At 42.8% G+C, this 15,556-nt stretch overlaps 1 protein-coding gene and 1 pseudogene across 14 annotated transcripts in view; one reads left to right on the forward strand and one right to left on the reverse strand.

Annotated features, from left to right (window-relative positions):
- Nucleotides 1–12,800, forward strand: part of LOC110505790 (AT-rich interactive domain-containing protein 4A) — a 50,783-nt gene extending 37,983 nt beyond the window's left edge. For all 13 annotated transcript variants that reach the window (XM_090221130.1, XM_021585230.3, XM_090221128.1 and 10 more), the window contains exons 17-24: nt 2,175–2,339; nt 3,166–3,425; nt 3,571–3,639; nt 3,965–5,467; nt 7,017–7,121; nt 8,124–8,315; nt 10,317–10,463; nt 10,770–12,800. In XM_090221130.1, the coding sequence (XP_090077256.1) occupies nt 2,175–2,339; nt 3,166–3,425; nt 3,571–3,639; nt 3,965–5,467; nt 7,017–7,121; nt 8,124–8,315; nt 10,317–10,463; nt 10,770–10,873 (2,545 nt within the window). In that variant the 3' untranslated portion in view covers nt 10,874–12,800. The remainder of the gene's footprint in view (nt 1–2,174; nt 2,340–3,165; nt 3,426–3,570; nt 3,640–3,964; nt 5,468–7,016; nt 7,122–8,123; nt 8,316–10,316; nt 10,464–10,769) is intronic.
- A 586-nt stretch (nt 12,801–13,386) lies between these two features.
- Nucleotides 13,387–15,315, reverse strand: LOC110505792 (mitochondrial import inner membrane translocase subunit Tim9-like; annotated as a pseudogene). The gene is made up of 4 exons (XR_016492034.1): nt 14,960–15,315; nt 14,564–14,620; nt 14,380–14,470; nt 13,387–13,911 (listed from the first exon to the last, which is right to left on the reverse strand). The product of XR_016492034.1 is annotated as a mitochondrial import inner membrane translocase subunit Tim9-like (transcript).
- Between the last annotated feature and the right edge of the window lie 241 nt (nt 15,316–15,556).

Here is a 15,556-nt window from a genome sequence, read left to right on the forward strand (position 1 = left end):
AATACAGTGTTATGTTTGGGGCAAATCTAATACAACACATTACTGAGTACCACTCTCTATATTTTCAAGCAGAGTGTTGGCTGCATCATGTTATTTGGTATGCTTGAAATTGTTAACAACTGGGGAGTTTTTCAGGATAAAAATATAAACCGTATGGCTCTAAGCACAGGTCAAATCCTAGAGGAAAACCTGGTTCAGTCAGCTTTCTTCTAGACACTGGTAGATAAATTCCCCTTTCAGCAGAACAATAACTTAAAACACAAGGTCAAATTTACACTAGAGCTGCTTACCAAGAAGACTGAATGTTCCTGAGTGGCCAAGTAACAGTTTTGATTTAAATCTACTTAAAATCTATGACAAGACCTGAAATGGTTGTCTAGCAAAGATCAACAACTAATTTGAGAGAGCTTGATGCATTTTGACAAGAAAAATGGGCAAATGTTGGAAGCGCTTAGACTTACCCACACACTCACAGCTGTGCTTTTACTAAGTAATGACTCGGGTGTGAATACTTCTGTAAATTAGATATTTTATTTCCAATAAATTTGCAAACATTTAAACAATGTTTTCACTTTTATGGGGTATTTTGTGTCGACGGGTGATAAATACATTTAATACATGTTGGATTCAGGCTGTAACACTGGAATCAGTCAAGGGGTATGAATATTTTCTGAAACTTTGAACCAGTGTTAATGGTGATAGTAACCTGCTTTTGGAGGCTAGCTAGCAACGGCTTCTTTTTTTATCTGCTTTTGGAGGCTAGCTAGCAACGGCTACTTTTTTTATCTGCTTTTGGAGGCTAGCTAGCAACGGCTACTTTTTTTACCTGCTTTTGGAGGCTAGCTAGCAACGGCTTCTTTTTTTATCTGCTTTTGGAGGCTAGCTAGCAACGGCTACTTTTTTTACCTGCTTTTGGAGGCTAGCTAGCAAAGGCTTCTTTTTTTACCTGCTTTTGGAGGCTAGCTAGCAAAGGCTTCTTTTTTTACCTGCTTTTGGAGGCTAGCTAGCAAAGGCTTCTTTTTTTACCTGCTTTTGGAGGCTAGCTAGCAACGGCTTCTTTTTTTACCTGCTTTTGGAGGCTAGCTAGCAACGGCTTCTTTTTTTATCTGCTTTTGGAGGCTAGCTAGCAACGGCTACTTTTTTTACCTGCTTTTGGAGGCTAGCTAGCAAAGGCTTCTTTTTTTACCTGCTTTTGGAGGCTAGCTAGCAAAGGCTTCTTTTTTTACCTGCTTTTGGAGGCTAGCTAGCAACGGCTACTTTTTTTACTTGCTTTTGGAGGCTAGCTAGCAAAGGCTTCTTTTTTTACCTGCTTTTGGAGGCTAGCTAGCAAAGGCTTCTTTTTTTACCTGCTTTTGGAGGCTAGCTAGCAAAGGCTTCTTTTTTTACCTGCTTTTGGAGGCTAGCTAGCAACGGCTTCTTTTTTTACCTGCTTTTGGAGGCTAGCTAACAACAGCTTTTTTTTACACAATTTACACAATCACCTTTTTGATTCAAGTCATGATTAGGGATATTTTAGGCAAGGGTGAGCAGCTAAAGATAAGCAGCTAGCTTTATTTTTGTGAATGTGCACCGTAAGTAAGCATGGGTTGGGTTACTAAAATATTTAAAAGGGTATTTGGGACAACTTTTCTGTTGCCTGGCTACCCATCCACATTGCTCAGGACCAAACGCCTGGCCCACTAATGTTCTTTCTCTACAGTGAGTCTGGGGAGTGTTTAGCAGGACGGAACATTTTAGATCAAACATGCCTCTGACATGCAGAATAAGGAATCACATTGGCTCTATTCATGGCATTTCTATATGCAACATTCGAGATTGTTGGTCAACTAAACAAGGCCCTGGATTTTCCTCCCTCCCTGACGTCTTCTCGAAAGCGAACACATTCTGACCGTTTTGATTGGTCCTAGAAACTGATCGGTTTGGCCAGAGCCGTCCTACAAAATGATGTCATCAACGTTGATACTCTGTTTGGTTAATCCCTGTTGAATTTGTTTTGTTCGTCACTTATTTTGACGTCACACAAACAAATTCTAGGATGTCAGTTTCAGACAAGGAACAGACCGTGATCGTCGATAGAGCAGCGGAACTAAATTCAGGATCATGAGTCGTCAGGCAAAGCTTTTCTGTGCATAGGTTTGTCCTTTGGCCCTGTTTTGATCTATGTCTCTCTACAGGGCTGAGGATGAGGACTCAGAAGACTCTGTGACCGGGACTAAGGTGAAGGTAAAGTACGGCCGAGGGAAGACCCAGAAGATATACGAGGCCAATATCAAGAAAACTGAGAACGATGATGCCGGAGATGTCCTCTACCTGGTACACTACTACGGCTGGAACGTCAGGTAACCCATGGACACATACTTCCGTTCTCACCCACCTGAAAGAGATGATGGGGATTTGTGTTTTTATGATTTGTTGTCTTGATCATGGCAGTGTTTTCGGTATTAGTTTTCCACCTTTCTCTATTTCTCTGTTTTTGAAGTTACTTTGACATTCAATGTCGTGCAAGGATTTTCCAGCCATAGCAACCCTTGGGCGGGCTGCTTAAGCGCTTTTTGTGACGCTTTAAATCTTTTAAATCTAGCTCTAATGTTTATGGGTTCATTTCCCCTCTATAGGTATGAGTGGGTCTAGCTCTAATGTTTATGGGTTCATTTCCCCTCTATAGGTATGAGTGAGTCAAGCTCTAATGTTTATGGGTTCATTTCCCCTCTATAGGTATGAGTGAGTCTAGCTCTAATGTTTATGGGTTCATTTCCCCTCTATAGGTATGAGTGAGTCTAGCTCTAATGTTTATGGGTTCATTTCCCCTCTATAGGTATGAGTGAGTCTAGCTCTAATGTTTATGGGTTCATTTCCCCTCTATAGGTATGAGTGAGTCTAGCTCTAATGTTTATGGGTTCATTTCCCCTCTATAGGTATGAGTGAGTCTAGCTCTAATGTTTATGGGTTCATTTCCCCTCTATAGGTATGAGTGAGTCTAGCTCTAATGTTTATGGGTTCATTTCCCCTCTATAGGTATGAGTGAGTCTAGCTCTAATGTTTATGGGTTAATTTCCCCTCTATAGGTATGAGTGAGTCTAGCTCTAATGTTTATGGGTTCATTTCCCCTCTATAGGTATGAGTGAGTCTAGCTCTAATGTTTATGGGTTCATTTCCCCTCTATAGGTATGATGAGTGGGTCAAAGCAGATCGGATCATCTGGCCTGTCGACAAGGGCGGAACAAAAAATAAACAGAAAAAGAAAGTCATGAACAAAGAGGATGGAGAGAAGGACAAGCAGGGGAAGCTGGGTGGGTTGAGAGGTCGCCCTCTTCTCAGAACCACTCCCCCCAGTGCCAACCGCAGCGTCTCCAAGACCCCCAGCCGTGAGGGGCGCTCCAGCAGCAAGAGCAAATCTGACACATCACCCCTGCCCAATGGAGAGGGTACGAGATCTGTACCTAAACCAGCATGTAACGTGACTCCACGGGTGCATCTCGATACTGAACCATGGCTTTCTTTTCTCCTCACCTTAATCTGAACCTATTATCAATCATTACAACTTTATTCATTAAATTTGTCTGTGAACAGGTACCCCTCGCCGACGCACAAGAAGAACCTCTGGGATGTATGACTCGGACAGGGATGCCAACTCCAATGGTAGGTACATACCTCTAAATGCAGAGGCAGTATAGTGTAGTCACTACTTTAATTATGAGAACTATGATAGTTGACATTTAAGGAAGATTAGAGGGTTTTTCTGGCCAAGTGAGGTGGGTTTTACCAGACACAGATTAAACCTAGTCCTGGACTAAAGTAGCCCTTTCAGTAGATATTCTGCATTGGGCTTGATTTTGAGTCCAGGACTACACTTAATCTGTGTCTGGGGAAACTGCGCCTTGGTGTTGGAAGTAATGGTTATTTTATCGATTCAAGCCAGGACTTTTGAAGCTAACCATTTATGTGCCCCTTCTACTTCTTTTAGATGAGTCGGGGAATTCGTCAGAGGACAGTGAGTCAGAGGATTCGCCGGAGAAGAAGCCTGCATGGGCGGAGAGAACGGACCCCGCCACGGCCCGTAAACAGGAAGAGGAGGAGGACCTGAGGGTGGAGAGAGGAAGAGCAGAGGCAGTGGCCGCCGCAGCAGCCCAGGCAGCAGCAGCAGCACAGCTCCAGCCCCCCAGCAGCCCTAAGGAGAAGGAGCAGCAGCAGCAGGAGGACAAACTCCCTGAGAGGGAGCCTGAGAAAGTGGAAGCTGAGGAGCAGCCCCAGACGCCTCCCATGACCCCTGAACCCGACAGACCCAAGGAGGAAGACCCCCCTAACCTGAAATCCCCCAGGCCTAAAGCATCACGTAGAAGTAACGTTAGAGAGCCAGAGAGGAACACCAACAACACTGGCTCTGAGATACCCACCACTCCCAACCACATTGAGACTGAGTCATTCCCCAGCCCATGCCCCCTAAAGAGGCAGGATGAGCCCATGGTGGTCCTTCACTGTCTCCCTGCTGAGCACCTCCCCAGCATGCCCGACCTCCCCATCATGGACTCCGACACAGACTCCGCCCCGGAGGAGGAGATCTGCAGGGAGGAGCGAGGCGTGGCCAAGCGTAAAGCCACCGACCACAGGACGCCGGACAAGAAGGTGCGTCTAGACTGGAGGGAGGATACTGCCAGAATGGCATCGCCGGGCGGGATGCCCCATGACTCGCCGGGCGGGATGCCCCATGACTCGCCGGGCGGGATGCCCCATGACTCGCCGGGCGGGAGGCCCCATGACTCGCCGGGCGGGAGGCCCCATGACTCGCCGGGCGGGAGGCCCCATGACTCGCCGGGCGGGAGGCCCCATGACTCGCCGGGCGGGAGGCCCACGACTCCAGAGCGGAGGCTGGAGTCGGGGGGACTAAAAGAAGAGGAGTGTCTAAAGCCAGCGAAGGGTAAAACAGAGCCGGAGGTTAAAACAGAGATGCCTGCCCTCACTCCGGAGGTGCGGTGTCGAGGTCCAGGAGAGGGAGGTGTTGCAGGAGGTCAGCCCAGGTCAGAGCAGCCAGACTATGGAGCAGAGGAGGAGCTGATGCCCCAGATAGGGCCTGAGGCGCTGGTCTGCCACGAGGTGGATTTGGATGACCTGGATGAGAAGGACAAGACCTCAGCAGAAGACCTCCTAATGATGATGAGCCAAGGGAAGGTCCATGCTCCCCCTCCATCCAATGCCTCCTCCCACCACCCCCAGACCCACAACAACCCTCCTCCATCCTCCGGTGGAGCTGCTCCTCCACAAGTCTTTTCCCCCACCTCGTCCCCTAGCCCTGATGAGTCTATAAGCACCAAGAGTGAGAGCGACGTCACCATCGAGGTTGACAGCGTAGCTGGGGAGTCTCAGGAGGGGCTCGGTGATAATGAGTCGGCCAACTCCAACTGCTTTGAAGCCAACACCAGCTCTAGCAACTCCAGCATGTCACTACAGGAGAGAGACACCAAGGACAGAGGTGGGTCACACACGGACTGGCATAGAATAGGCTATATCCATTTAGCCTTGCGTTGGGCCAGTAACCGAAAGGTCGCTGGTTCGAATTCCTAAGCCAACTAGGCAAAATCTCTGTACCCTTGAGCAAAGGCATTTAACCATTTAACTGGTCCTGTAAGCCGCTCTGGATAAGAACGTCTGCTAAATGACTCAAATGTACACTACCGTTCAAAGGTTTGGGGTCACTTAGAAATGTCCTTGTTTTTGAAAGAAAAGCACATTTTTTGTCCATTTAAAATAACATCGAATTGATCAGAAATACAGTGTAGACATCGTTAATGTTGTAAATGACTATTGTAGCTGGAAACGGCAGATTTTTAATGGAATATCTATATAGGCCTATTATCAGCAACCATCACTCCTGTGTTCCAGTGGCACGTTGTGTTAGCTAATCCAAGTTTATAATTTTAAAAGGTAAATTGATCATTAGAAAACCCTTTAGCAATTATGTTAGCACAGCTGAAAACTGTTCTGATTTAAAGAAGCAATAAAACTGGCCTTCTTTAGATGAGTTGAGTATCTGGAGCATCAGCATTTGTGGGTTCGATTACAGGCTCAAAATGGCCAGAAACAAAGCTCTTTCTTCTGAAACTTATCAGTCTATTCTTGTTCTGAGAAATGAAGGTTATTCCATGCGGAGAATTGCCAAGAAACTGAAGATCTCGTACAACGCTGTGTACTACTCAATTTACAGAACAGCGCAAACTGGCTCTAACCAGAATAGAAAGAGTGGGAGGCCCCGGTGCACAACTGAGCAAGAGGACAAGTACATTAGTGTGTAGTTTGAGAAACAGACGCCTCACAAGTCCTCAACTGGCAGCTTCATTATGTAGTGCCCGCAAAACACCAGTCTCAATGTCAACGGTGAAGAGGCGATTCCGGGATGCTGGCCTTCTAGGCAGAGTTCCTCTGTCCAGTGTCTGTTCTTTCGCCCATCTTAATATTTTATTTTATTTTTAATCAAACATACAAATGCTGATGCTCCAGATACTCAACTAGTCTAAAGAAGGCCAGTTTTATTGTTTCTTTAATCAGAACAACAATTTTCAGATGTGCTAACATAATTGCAAAATGGTTTTTTTAATGCTCAATTAGCCTTTTTAAACTGATAAACTTGGATTAGCTGACACAACATGCCATTGGAACACAGGAGTGATGGTTGCTGATAATGGGCCTCTCTACACCGATGTAGATATTCCATAAATATGCCTTTTCCAGCTACAATAGTCATTAACAACATTAATGATGTTTACACTGTATTTCTGATCAATTTGATGTTATTTTAATGGACAAAAATGTGCTTCCCTTTCAAAAACAAGGACATTTCTAAGTGACCCTAAACTTTTGAATGGTAGTGTAAATGTAAAAATGTGTCTTGCGAACAGTTCCCTCACACGTTTCTTTTTATACATATTTTGTTCATTGCAAATAAGGTTTTAGTTGTACACTCATGGGGAAACATCTCTGTCCTCTGAAATGAAAATACTCAATATTCTCCCTTTTATGATTAGGTCAGAAAAGGTTGATGGACTGCAATATGAGTTGTTCTGCAAAGAAGCAGAAGCGCAACCAGAAACGGCCAAGCACAACGTCCAAAATGGAGAAGAATGGAGCAGGTAAGTCGCATGGTTTGATATAGCAGTCCTTTTACATAGCATCAAGCATGGTGGCGACACTGTAAAGAGAGTGCCACCGAATCGCTTGTTCACAGCCTGTGTTGCCAGTTTTGTTGAGCAGGTGTTTCAATGCCATGACAGAGGGTATCACATCTGCTGCAGACGAAGTTGATGAACTTATTTCTCCAGTCAGTTGTTCGAATGAAGCTAGGAATGTGTTAATGTTTCCAAGTATCAAACTTGTTCTCAAATGCCATTGAAATGGCAGCAGTGGTATGACAACTAGCACATTCATGAGCATGAAATACGACTTTCCTCAGTACGAAATCCTCGACGACCCACTGTGCTGTCAGACTCTGCATGCTTATGGGGCTGATATCGCTGGTCCAAACGTCAGTCGTGAAGCTAATAGCAGTGACGCTATTACTGTGTAACTCCAGTAGGGCAATATCTGAAAAATAGCGCACTTGGTAACGCTAGTGTGTACCGGTGCTCGAAAAGTCATGAAAGCGAACATCAGCCACGACAGAGAACGGTTGATTGTCAAGGGCAATGAATCCCATTATCTTGCCGTTAATTGATTTCGCCTTTGCGTTGTCTCGCTGAAATGTTCTTACTCTTTCAAATGACTGTTCGACTTGTTGACTGCTCGATCTACACAGCAGACGTTGTGGGCTAGGTTAGGAATGCTGTGTTGCATGTGTTGTCATTACTTTATGTACCTACGTAGTGTAGGTATGCACGTCAGCTTTGACATCGGTTTTGCACATCGGGGTTTAACTAGACATCGAGCCAATGTTGACATTTTTGGCTAATATCGTCCGATTCTGATATTTTCACCAATATATATCCCTAGTTTGATTCCATTAATGACAGGCCGTCGTTTGGCATCCATCCTGCCCTACTTCGACTCACCTAAAAAAAAATGTTAATGGTTGAATCATTCTTGACTGTGTAAGGTGATTTATGGGTTCAATTAAATGATTTAAAATGTGTGTCCAGAGTACAGCAGTGACAGTGAGGACCTGGCTGTTATGGACCCCGCCTGTAAGATGACTCCAGTGAAACACTCAATGTCTAAAGGAAGCCTGAAGTTGGTCTCTCCTAACAGTAAGGAGTTAGAGAAGGACAAGCACAAACACAAGCAGTCCTCCTTCCCCTCCCCTCGCACATACAAGTGGACCTTCCAGCTCAGTAAGTAGAACTTACCACTTATCACTAATCAGGGGTGTACTCACTATACAACCAAACACGGAGGGACCTACCTGAATTTATCCAATAGAAACTGTTTGTATTAATGATTACATCCCTGTTTATCACACTGAGCTCAGGTGTTGAAGATTAGCAATAGCCTCCGGTTTCCCAGACAGACTAAGCCTAGTCCTGGACAAAAAAATCCCCTTCAATGTAGACTCTCCATCGTTTTTATAACTAGGCTTAATCTGTGTCCGGGAAACCGTCCCTGGGGTTTGGATTTTAGCTTACATTCTGTGAATATTCTTAAACGTAATATTATATTTACTTTGGTAAATGAAATGGCTTCGAAAGCACGCATAACTTTATAGCTGAATGGTCAAAGTATGTACAGTTGAAGTCTGAAGTTTACATATACTTCGGTTGTAGTCATTAACTTGTTTCTTAACAAATTTCTTAACAACTATAGTTTTGGCAGTTGGTAAGGACATCTACTTTGTGCATGACGCAAGTAATTTTTCCAACAATTGTTTACAGGCAGATTATTTCACTGATAGTTCACTGTATCACAATTCCAGTGGGTCACAAGTTGACTGTGCCTTTAAACAGCTTGGAAAATTCCAGAAAATGTCATAGCCTATCAGAAGCTTCTAAAGCCAATTGACATAATTTGAGTCAAATGGAGGTGTACCTGTGGATGTATTTCAAGGCCTACCTTCAAACTCGCTGCCCCTTTGCTTAACATCATGGAAAAAAGACCTCTGAAAAAAAATAGTAGACCTCCACAAGTCTGGTTCATCCTTGGGAGCAATTTCCATATCACGTTCATCTGTGCAAACAATAGTACGCAAGTATAAACACCATGGGACCACGCAGCTGTCATACCGCTCAGGAAGGAGACGCGTTCTGTCTCCTAGAGGTGAATGTACTTTGGTGCGAAAAGTGCAAATCAATCCCAGAACAACAGCAAAGGACCTTGTGAAGATTCTGGAGGAAACAGGTACAAAAGTATCTATATCCACAGTAAAACGAGTCCTATATCAAAACCTGAAAGGCCGCTCAGCAAGGAAGAAGCCACTGCTCCAAAGCTGCCATAAAAAGCCACTACGGTTTGTAACTGCACATGGAGACAAAGATCGTACTTTCTGGAGCAATGTCCTCTGGTCTGATGAAACAAAAATAGAACTGTTTGGCCATAATGACCATCGTTATGTTTGGATGAAAAGGGGGAGGCTTGCAAGCCAAAGAACACCATCCCAACCGTGAAGCATGGGGGTGGCAATATCATGTTGTGGGGGTGCTTTGCTGCAGGAGGGACTGGTGCACTTCAAAAAATAGATGGCATCATCAGGCAGGAAAATTATGTGGATATATTGAAGCAACATCTCAAAGCTTGGTTGCAAATGGGTCTTCCAAATGGACAATGACCCCAAGCATACTTCCAAAGTTGTGGCAAAATGGCTTAAGGACAAAGTCCAGGTATTGGAGTGGCCATCACAAAGCCCTGACTTCAATCCCATAGAAAATGTGTGGATTTGTGGGCAGAACTGAAAAAGTGTGTGCGAACAAGGAGGCCTACAAACCTGACTCAGTTCCACCAGCTCTGTCAGGAGGAATGGTCCAAAATTCACCCAACTTATTGTGGGAAGCTTGTGGAAGGCTACCCAAAACTGTTGACCCAAGTTAAACAATTTCAAGGCAATGCTACCAAATACACTCAGTATATAAACTTCTTACCCACTGGGAATGTGAAGAAAGAAATAAAAGCTGAAATAAATCATTCTCTCTCCTATTATTCTGACATTTCACATTCTTAAAACAAAGTGGTTTACTAAGACACTTTCACCTTTTCAATTTTTACTAGGATTAAATGTCAGGAATTGTGTAAAACTGAGTTTAAATATATTTGGCTAAGGTGTATGTAAACCTTCCGACTTCAACTGTATTTGTTCAGATGGTCTCAGACGATTACAATAAGAACCTTTGTCTCTCTCTGAGCAGATGAACTGGACAGCATGACAAGTGCTGAGAGGATTTCCTTCTTACAAGACAAACTACAGGATATAAGGAAGTATTACATGTCACTCAAGTCTGAAGTGGCCTCCATAGACAGGAGGCGGAAGAGGTTAAAGAAGAAGGAAAGAGAAGGTAGGATGGCTTCTCCTGTTCCATCCCAACTCAGACCCAATGTTACTCTTGTCCTCAGTCATGTTCCAGAGCGCAAACTGCTTGAATAGCTTTGTATTGAAATGCTTTTGTTTTTGAATGATTCCTTAATCAAATTTTGACACGCACTTCAAAGTATTAGTGTGCTTACAGCGGTCTAACCTGCTCTCTTCCCCTCCATTGTAATGGTATGCTTTGTTTCCATAGTCTCTTTGCTCACCACAATATTGTGCAGAGTATGAAAGATGGATACGGCTGTCTAACCTGCTCTCTCCCTCTCGCTCCCAGTGTCCCACACCACAGCTTCAACATCGTCTGGCTCGTCAGACACTGGGATGAGCCCCTCCTCCGCCTCACCGACTCAGAACACTGTGGCTGTCGAGTGCAGGTGATGACACGCCTTCTCCCCCACGGTTCCCATTACGACTACCCTTTCCCACCATCCCGCTGCCTCCCTGGAGACACGGTTGTGTCTGAAATGGCACCCTATTCCCTTTAAAGTACAAATCTTTTGACCAGAAGCCAGTGTTAAATGACCAGAGGCCCTGGTCAAAAGTAGTCCACTATAGAGGGCATAGAGGTGCCATTTCAGACATACCCACGTACTGACACACCAGAGCCAGCAGCCAAAAGCACTCGACTGCACCCCCTCTGTCTCCTTTCACCCCCCCCATCCCTCCTACCGCATCCCATCCACCACTTGGCCACTCCCACTTCTTGCACTTCCCTGCCTTGTAGATATTGTGGTCCACCTACTGTAGTGTTGTCAGGAAATGGATTCTACGTGAGTTGAATGTAAAGGAAACCACAAACCCCAGATACTCCTAGCCAAACCCCTTCACTCTCCATCCTTGAACAGTCCATGGCACTTTTCTTCTTCTTACTCTGTCAGAAACAGATATAACCTCCTCTGGTTCCTCAAACGGGAGCAATCTAGATTCAGTAATGAATCAATGATGTCTATCAGCAGAACCAGACATACACAATGTATGTAATCTACAATGTAAAGGGTCCCTACCCATGTTAATAATGGTCACTTAACCACCATGTTAATAATGGTCACTTAACCACCTTGGACATTGTTTGCAAAAAGGTCAATTATGTTCGCTTGCTCCATCAGAACTGCCAAAGTACACGTGTTACAGCAGATTGCCCTATTTTGGAAAAGTGGGACAAATTCAATTGCAAAAGGGAATGTAGTTTACTGAAAACTGCAGCCATTGTCTTCCATTTATTGCAGTGTGTCATCACAGATTAATTATGAAAACTATTTTTGGGTCTCTTTTTAAGAAAAGTAATAAAAAAATTATTAGAAAAAGGTTTATTACAGTGGAACACAGGAGAATGTTTTCAGTGGACTAATTTCCTTTGCGAGTGTATTGTCTTTTTATATGTAATTGCAGAGTTTTTATTTTAGTATGGAAAATTTCAAAAAGTATATATCACAACAGTGAAGTTATTTAATGAAAGATTTCTAGCCCTGAAATTTTGTGTAAAAAAGGTTTCTTGCATTGTTAAATATATTTATTCTGTCAGTGGACACATTTTAGTATTTTTTACATATAGAGACACGAACCTTCCACAGTTTGGACAATGGGAAATTCTGATATTGAAAGAATGTTGTGCTCATCTAAAAGCAGACTTTGACTGTGATGTTTCAATTGGGTAGCTACTGTGCAGTACATGTTTCCCCTATTTTCAACAGGGCCCTCAACTTTCTCAACATTTTTTTTCTTCCCTAGATGGTTTTTGGGGAACACCATAATTTGGTGGCCTTCACTTTGTTTCTTGGTACTTGTATTTGTTATAATTTAAAACATCTATTCTTATTTCGACATGAGTTCTGATCAATAAATAAAAGTTGCTTAAGGAATATGTATGTGAAGCCCAGAGGTTTCTTATGATTGTTTTTGTATATAGAGCTTCCAAAACCATGAATTTGAAAAATACATTTGACAAACTGTAAAGAATGACATATTATTTTTTTATACCTCATCTTTGTACTGGTATATTAAAACCTTTTTTTTATGTAAAGTTGGTAGAAACATTCACGCGCACAGACTGACTATATACTGACCCAGTGGGTTTCAGCATTAGTCTGAAACTAACCCTACAGAAGAGTCATCGAAGCATTCAGAACATTGACATTTTTTATGCCTTATAGACTTGTGAAAAACACACAGTACTTCCTTAAAAGCTAAGTTTATCTACAGATTCCTGGATGAAGGAAAGAAGGTATTAAGATTACCTGAGCAAAGTCTTTGTATCTTAATGTAAAATAAGCAGAGCTCTTCATTTCTAATAAAGTTTTTAAATATTTCCCTTGTGAATTACTGATCATTTTAGAGGCTGACATGTGGACGGACACTCCGAGGGACCTTCTGCGTCCACCTCTGTCCTAACGCTTACTGTTATTTCCCCCAGCCGAAATTAACACCTAGTCATTCTAGGGTTTTGCTTTTTTATTTTTATTAAAACTATTTTCTACATTGTAGAAGTAAGTTTTTAGACAAAACTATGAAATCAAAATATAGTTTGAGATTCAAAGTAGCCACCCTTTGCCTTGACAGCTTTGCACACTCAACCAGCTGTGGTCAACTGGAATGCATTTCAATTAACAGGTTGAGTTAATTTGTGGAATGTCTTTCCTTGTGTTTGAGCTTATCAGTTGTGTTGTGACAAGGTAGGGGTGGTATATGGAAGAACAGAAAGCGAAATGACAGTCCATTACTTTAAGACTGTCCGTCAATGAGGAAAGTTTCTTCAAGTGCAGTTACAAAAACCATCAAGCGCTCTGAGGACTGCCACTTTGTGCGTATGGATCATTTCAGCTCGTGGGACCAACACTTTTCGTGTTGCGTTTTATAGTTTTGTTCTGTACAGTCAAACAAAATAGGACATTATACAATGGGAAAATTACCAGTATACCCAGGTCATTTTATTTAATGACTGTTGCACAAGAGGGGACAGCTGGTCAATGTTACAAGACATTTAGTAACATATGGATTTTTATGGGAGTGTTAATTGTTCCCAGTATGTTATTCTTAATTCACATCAGACAAAGAATACCTTACATACACTATAATAAACAATTCACATTCTGCCTGGATCAAAACTCAGCATGATCTCATACATCATGATCAGGCTTTTCCTTGTGAGGGCTCAGCCCTCTGGTTAGAAGTGTCTAAGCAGTCAGCCTGAGAAGTAGATGATGTAGGTTAGCCATCTGCTGATTCACAAATAACAGCTTCATGGTGGTGTGTAGATCATGTGATCAGACTGGATGGGGGACTACTAGCGTTATGTCCATGTTTAAAGGGCGGTAGTTCTCTGCCGTGGTCCCATTAAACCTGCTTTCTGTGCGATGTGGTACTCCTGGAAGCGCATGGAGATGCGCTGGGTCATTCAGGCAGCTCTCTGAGCAGGTGGACTGAGGGGGAAACCAAGACAGTTCTATAACATCACATATTACACCTCTTCAAATATTGGTGTCCACTGCAAAGGCTTCTACTCCAACTAAAGAAGCTAACCTGGTAGAATGTTACTTTTAACATACAGGAACATTCAGTGATAACATTTTGTTGAGGAATGGTACCACATTGTGTCCTATTTTACCCAATACCTAACCTCATCCCCAGGCTCGATTGCTACAGAAAGAGAACCTTCTGGTGGATGAGATTATGCACTTCCTAGCCTCCAATGACGAGACAGGATTTGGAAGGATGGCCACAACAACTTACTTATCAGACATGAGTATGGGAAAAGGAAATGTAATGGTGATGAACTTCGCCTCATTCTCAAAGCCCATTGGAGAAGGTCAGAGGGAAGTGAACTTTGACTTTCTCATTCAATGGGTTTTGAGAAGGAACTCTAGAAATCATCAAGAAAGTCAACCTACCTCTGGCTTTACTTCTCTAGTGGTAAAATCCCTCACACAGTCCATGAAGCAGTTCTCTGAGTTTATTGTAGGGGCCAAGAAATTATTTGAACTGTGAACAGAAACAATATTTTATGAATGTGTTCATTTAACACTCAGATTAAACCAGATTGAATTGTGTATGAGAAGTATCCTCACGGTATACCTGTGTAATCTGGTCTGCCTCTGTAACCTGGGCAGCCATGGTGGTCAAATTCGAGTTCTGTTGGATTGAAGTTACACACATGATGTAACTGATTTAATGACAGCCCTATCCATGTAATGTATGATGTACGTTCACTATAACTATCTTAGCATAGGGAGTATTGAATTACCAAGATAGCTAGCTATATATGAACTTGCCCATGCATTCATAGCAGCTGCATAGTTGAAGGCTTTTTGTAGTGTTAGCAAGCAAGCTCAGTATGCAGCTAAAAGCTCCCAAGCTGATTTGGTAAGGTTCACAGGCTAACTATATAGCCCAGCAGATCCAGTTAAGCCTTTGAAAACACGACATACATTTAGATATCAAATTGTGTGCACAAAATGCATGAACACTCACCTTTTCTTCAACGAAGTCATTCACCCACCCAGGTTCCCGAAGTACATGTTGTGAAAAGGGGACTGCAGTGGATGAGGCTTGAAAGGTAACGTTACAGAAAATTCTATAATCACTAGACATTGTTGTAAAAACTTTTCTAGAATAATGTTACATTTTATACGTTCGTGTGGATATGTATGACATTCAAAATCGAAAAATAATGTGTCGAAAATAACTGACATTTCTAATTGTGGATATAGTGTTACTGCATAAAAACTCCGGTGTGACACAAAGTAGTGTCCCAGTACCTCATTTGTGTTTATCGCTTTTCAAAATCGAAAAATAATTTGTCGAAAATAACTGACATTTCTAATTGTGGATGTAGTGTTACTGCATAAAAACTCCGGTGTGACACGAAGTAGTGTTTCAGTACCTAATTTGTGTTTATCGCTGGATTAACTTTCTCACCCGAGGTTGTTTATTATTTTGTTGTTTAATGCTTATTTGTTTTTTGTTGTTGTTAAAGTTCTGACCCGTGGAGTCCCTATCATGCACAGCAGATTGAGATATTTCACGAACGAGATCATGTCCTTGACCGGAAGTTACTGTTGTAAGCAA

The sequence above is a fragment of the Oncorhynchus mykiss genome, chromosome 25, assembly GCF_057628025.1.
Source record: "Oncorhynchus mykiss isolate SJ-2025 chromosome 25, ASM5762802v1, whole genome shotgun sequence".
Lineage (NCBI taxonomy): Eukaryota > Metazoa > Chordata > Actinopteri > Salmoniformes > Salmonidae > Oncorhynchus > Oncorhynchus mykiss.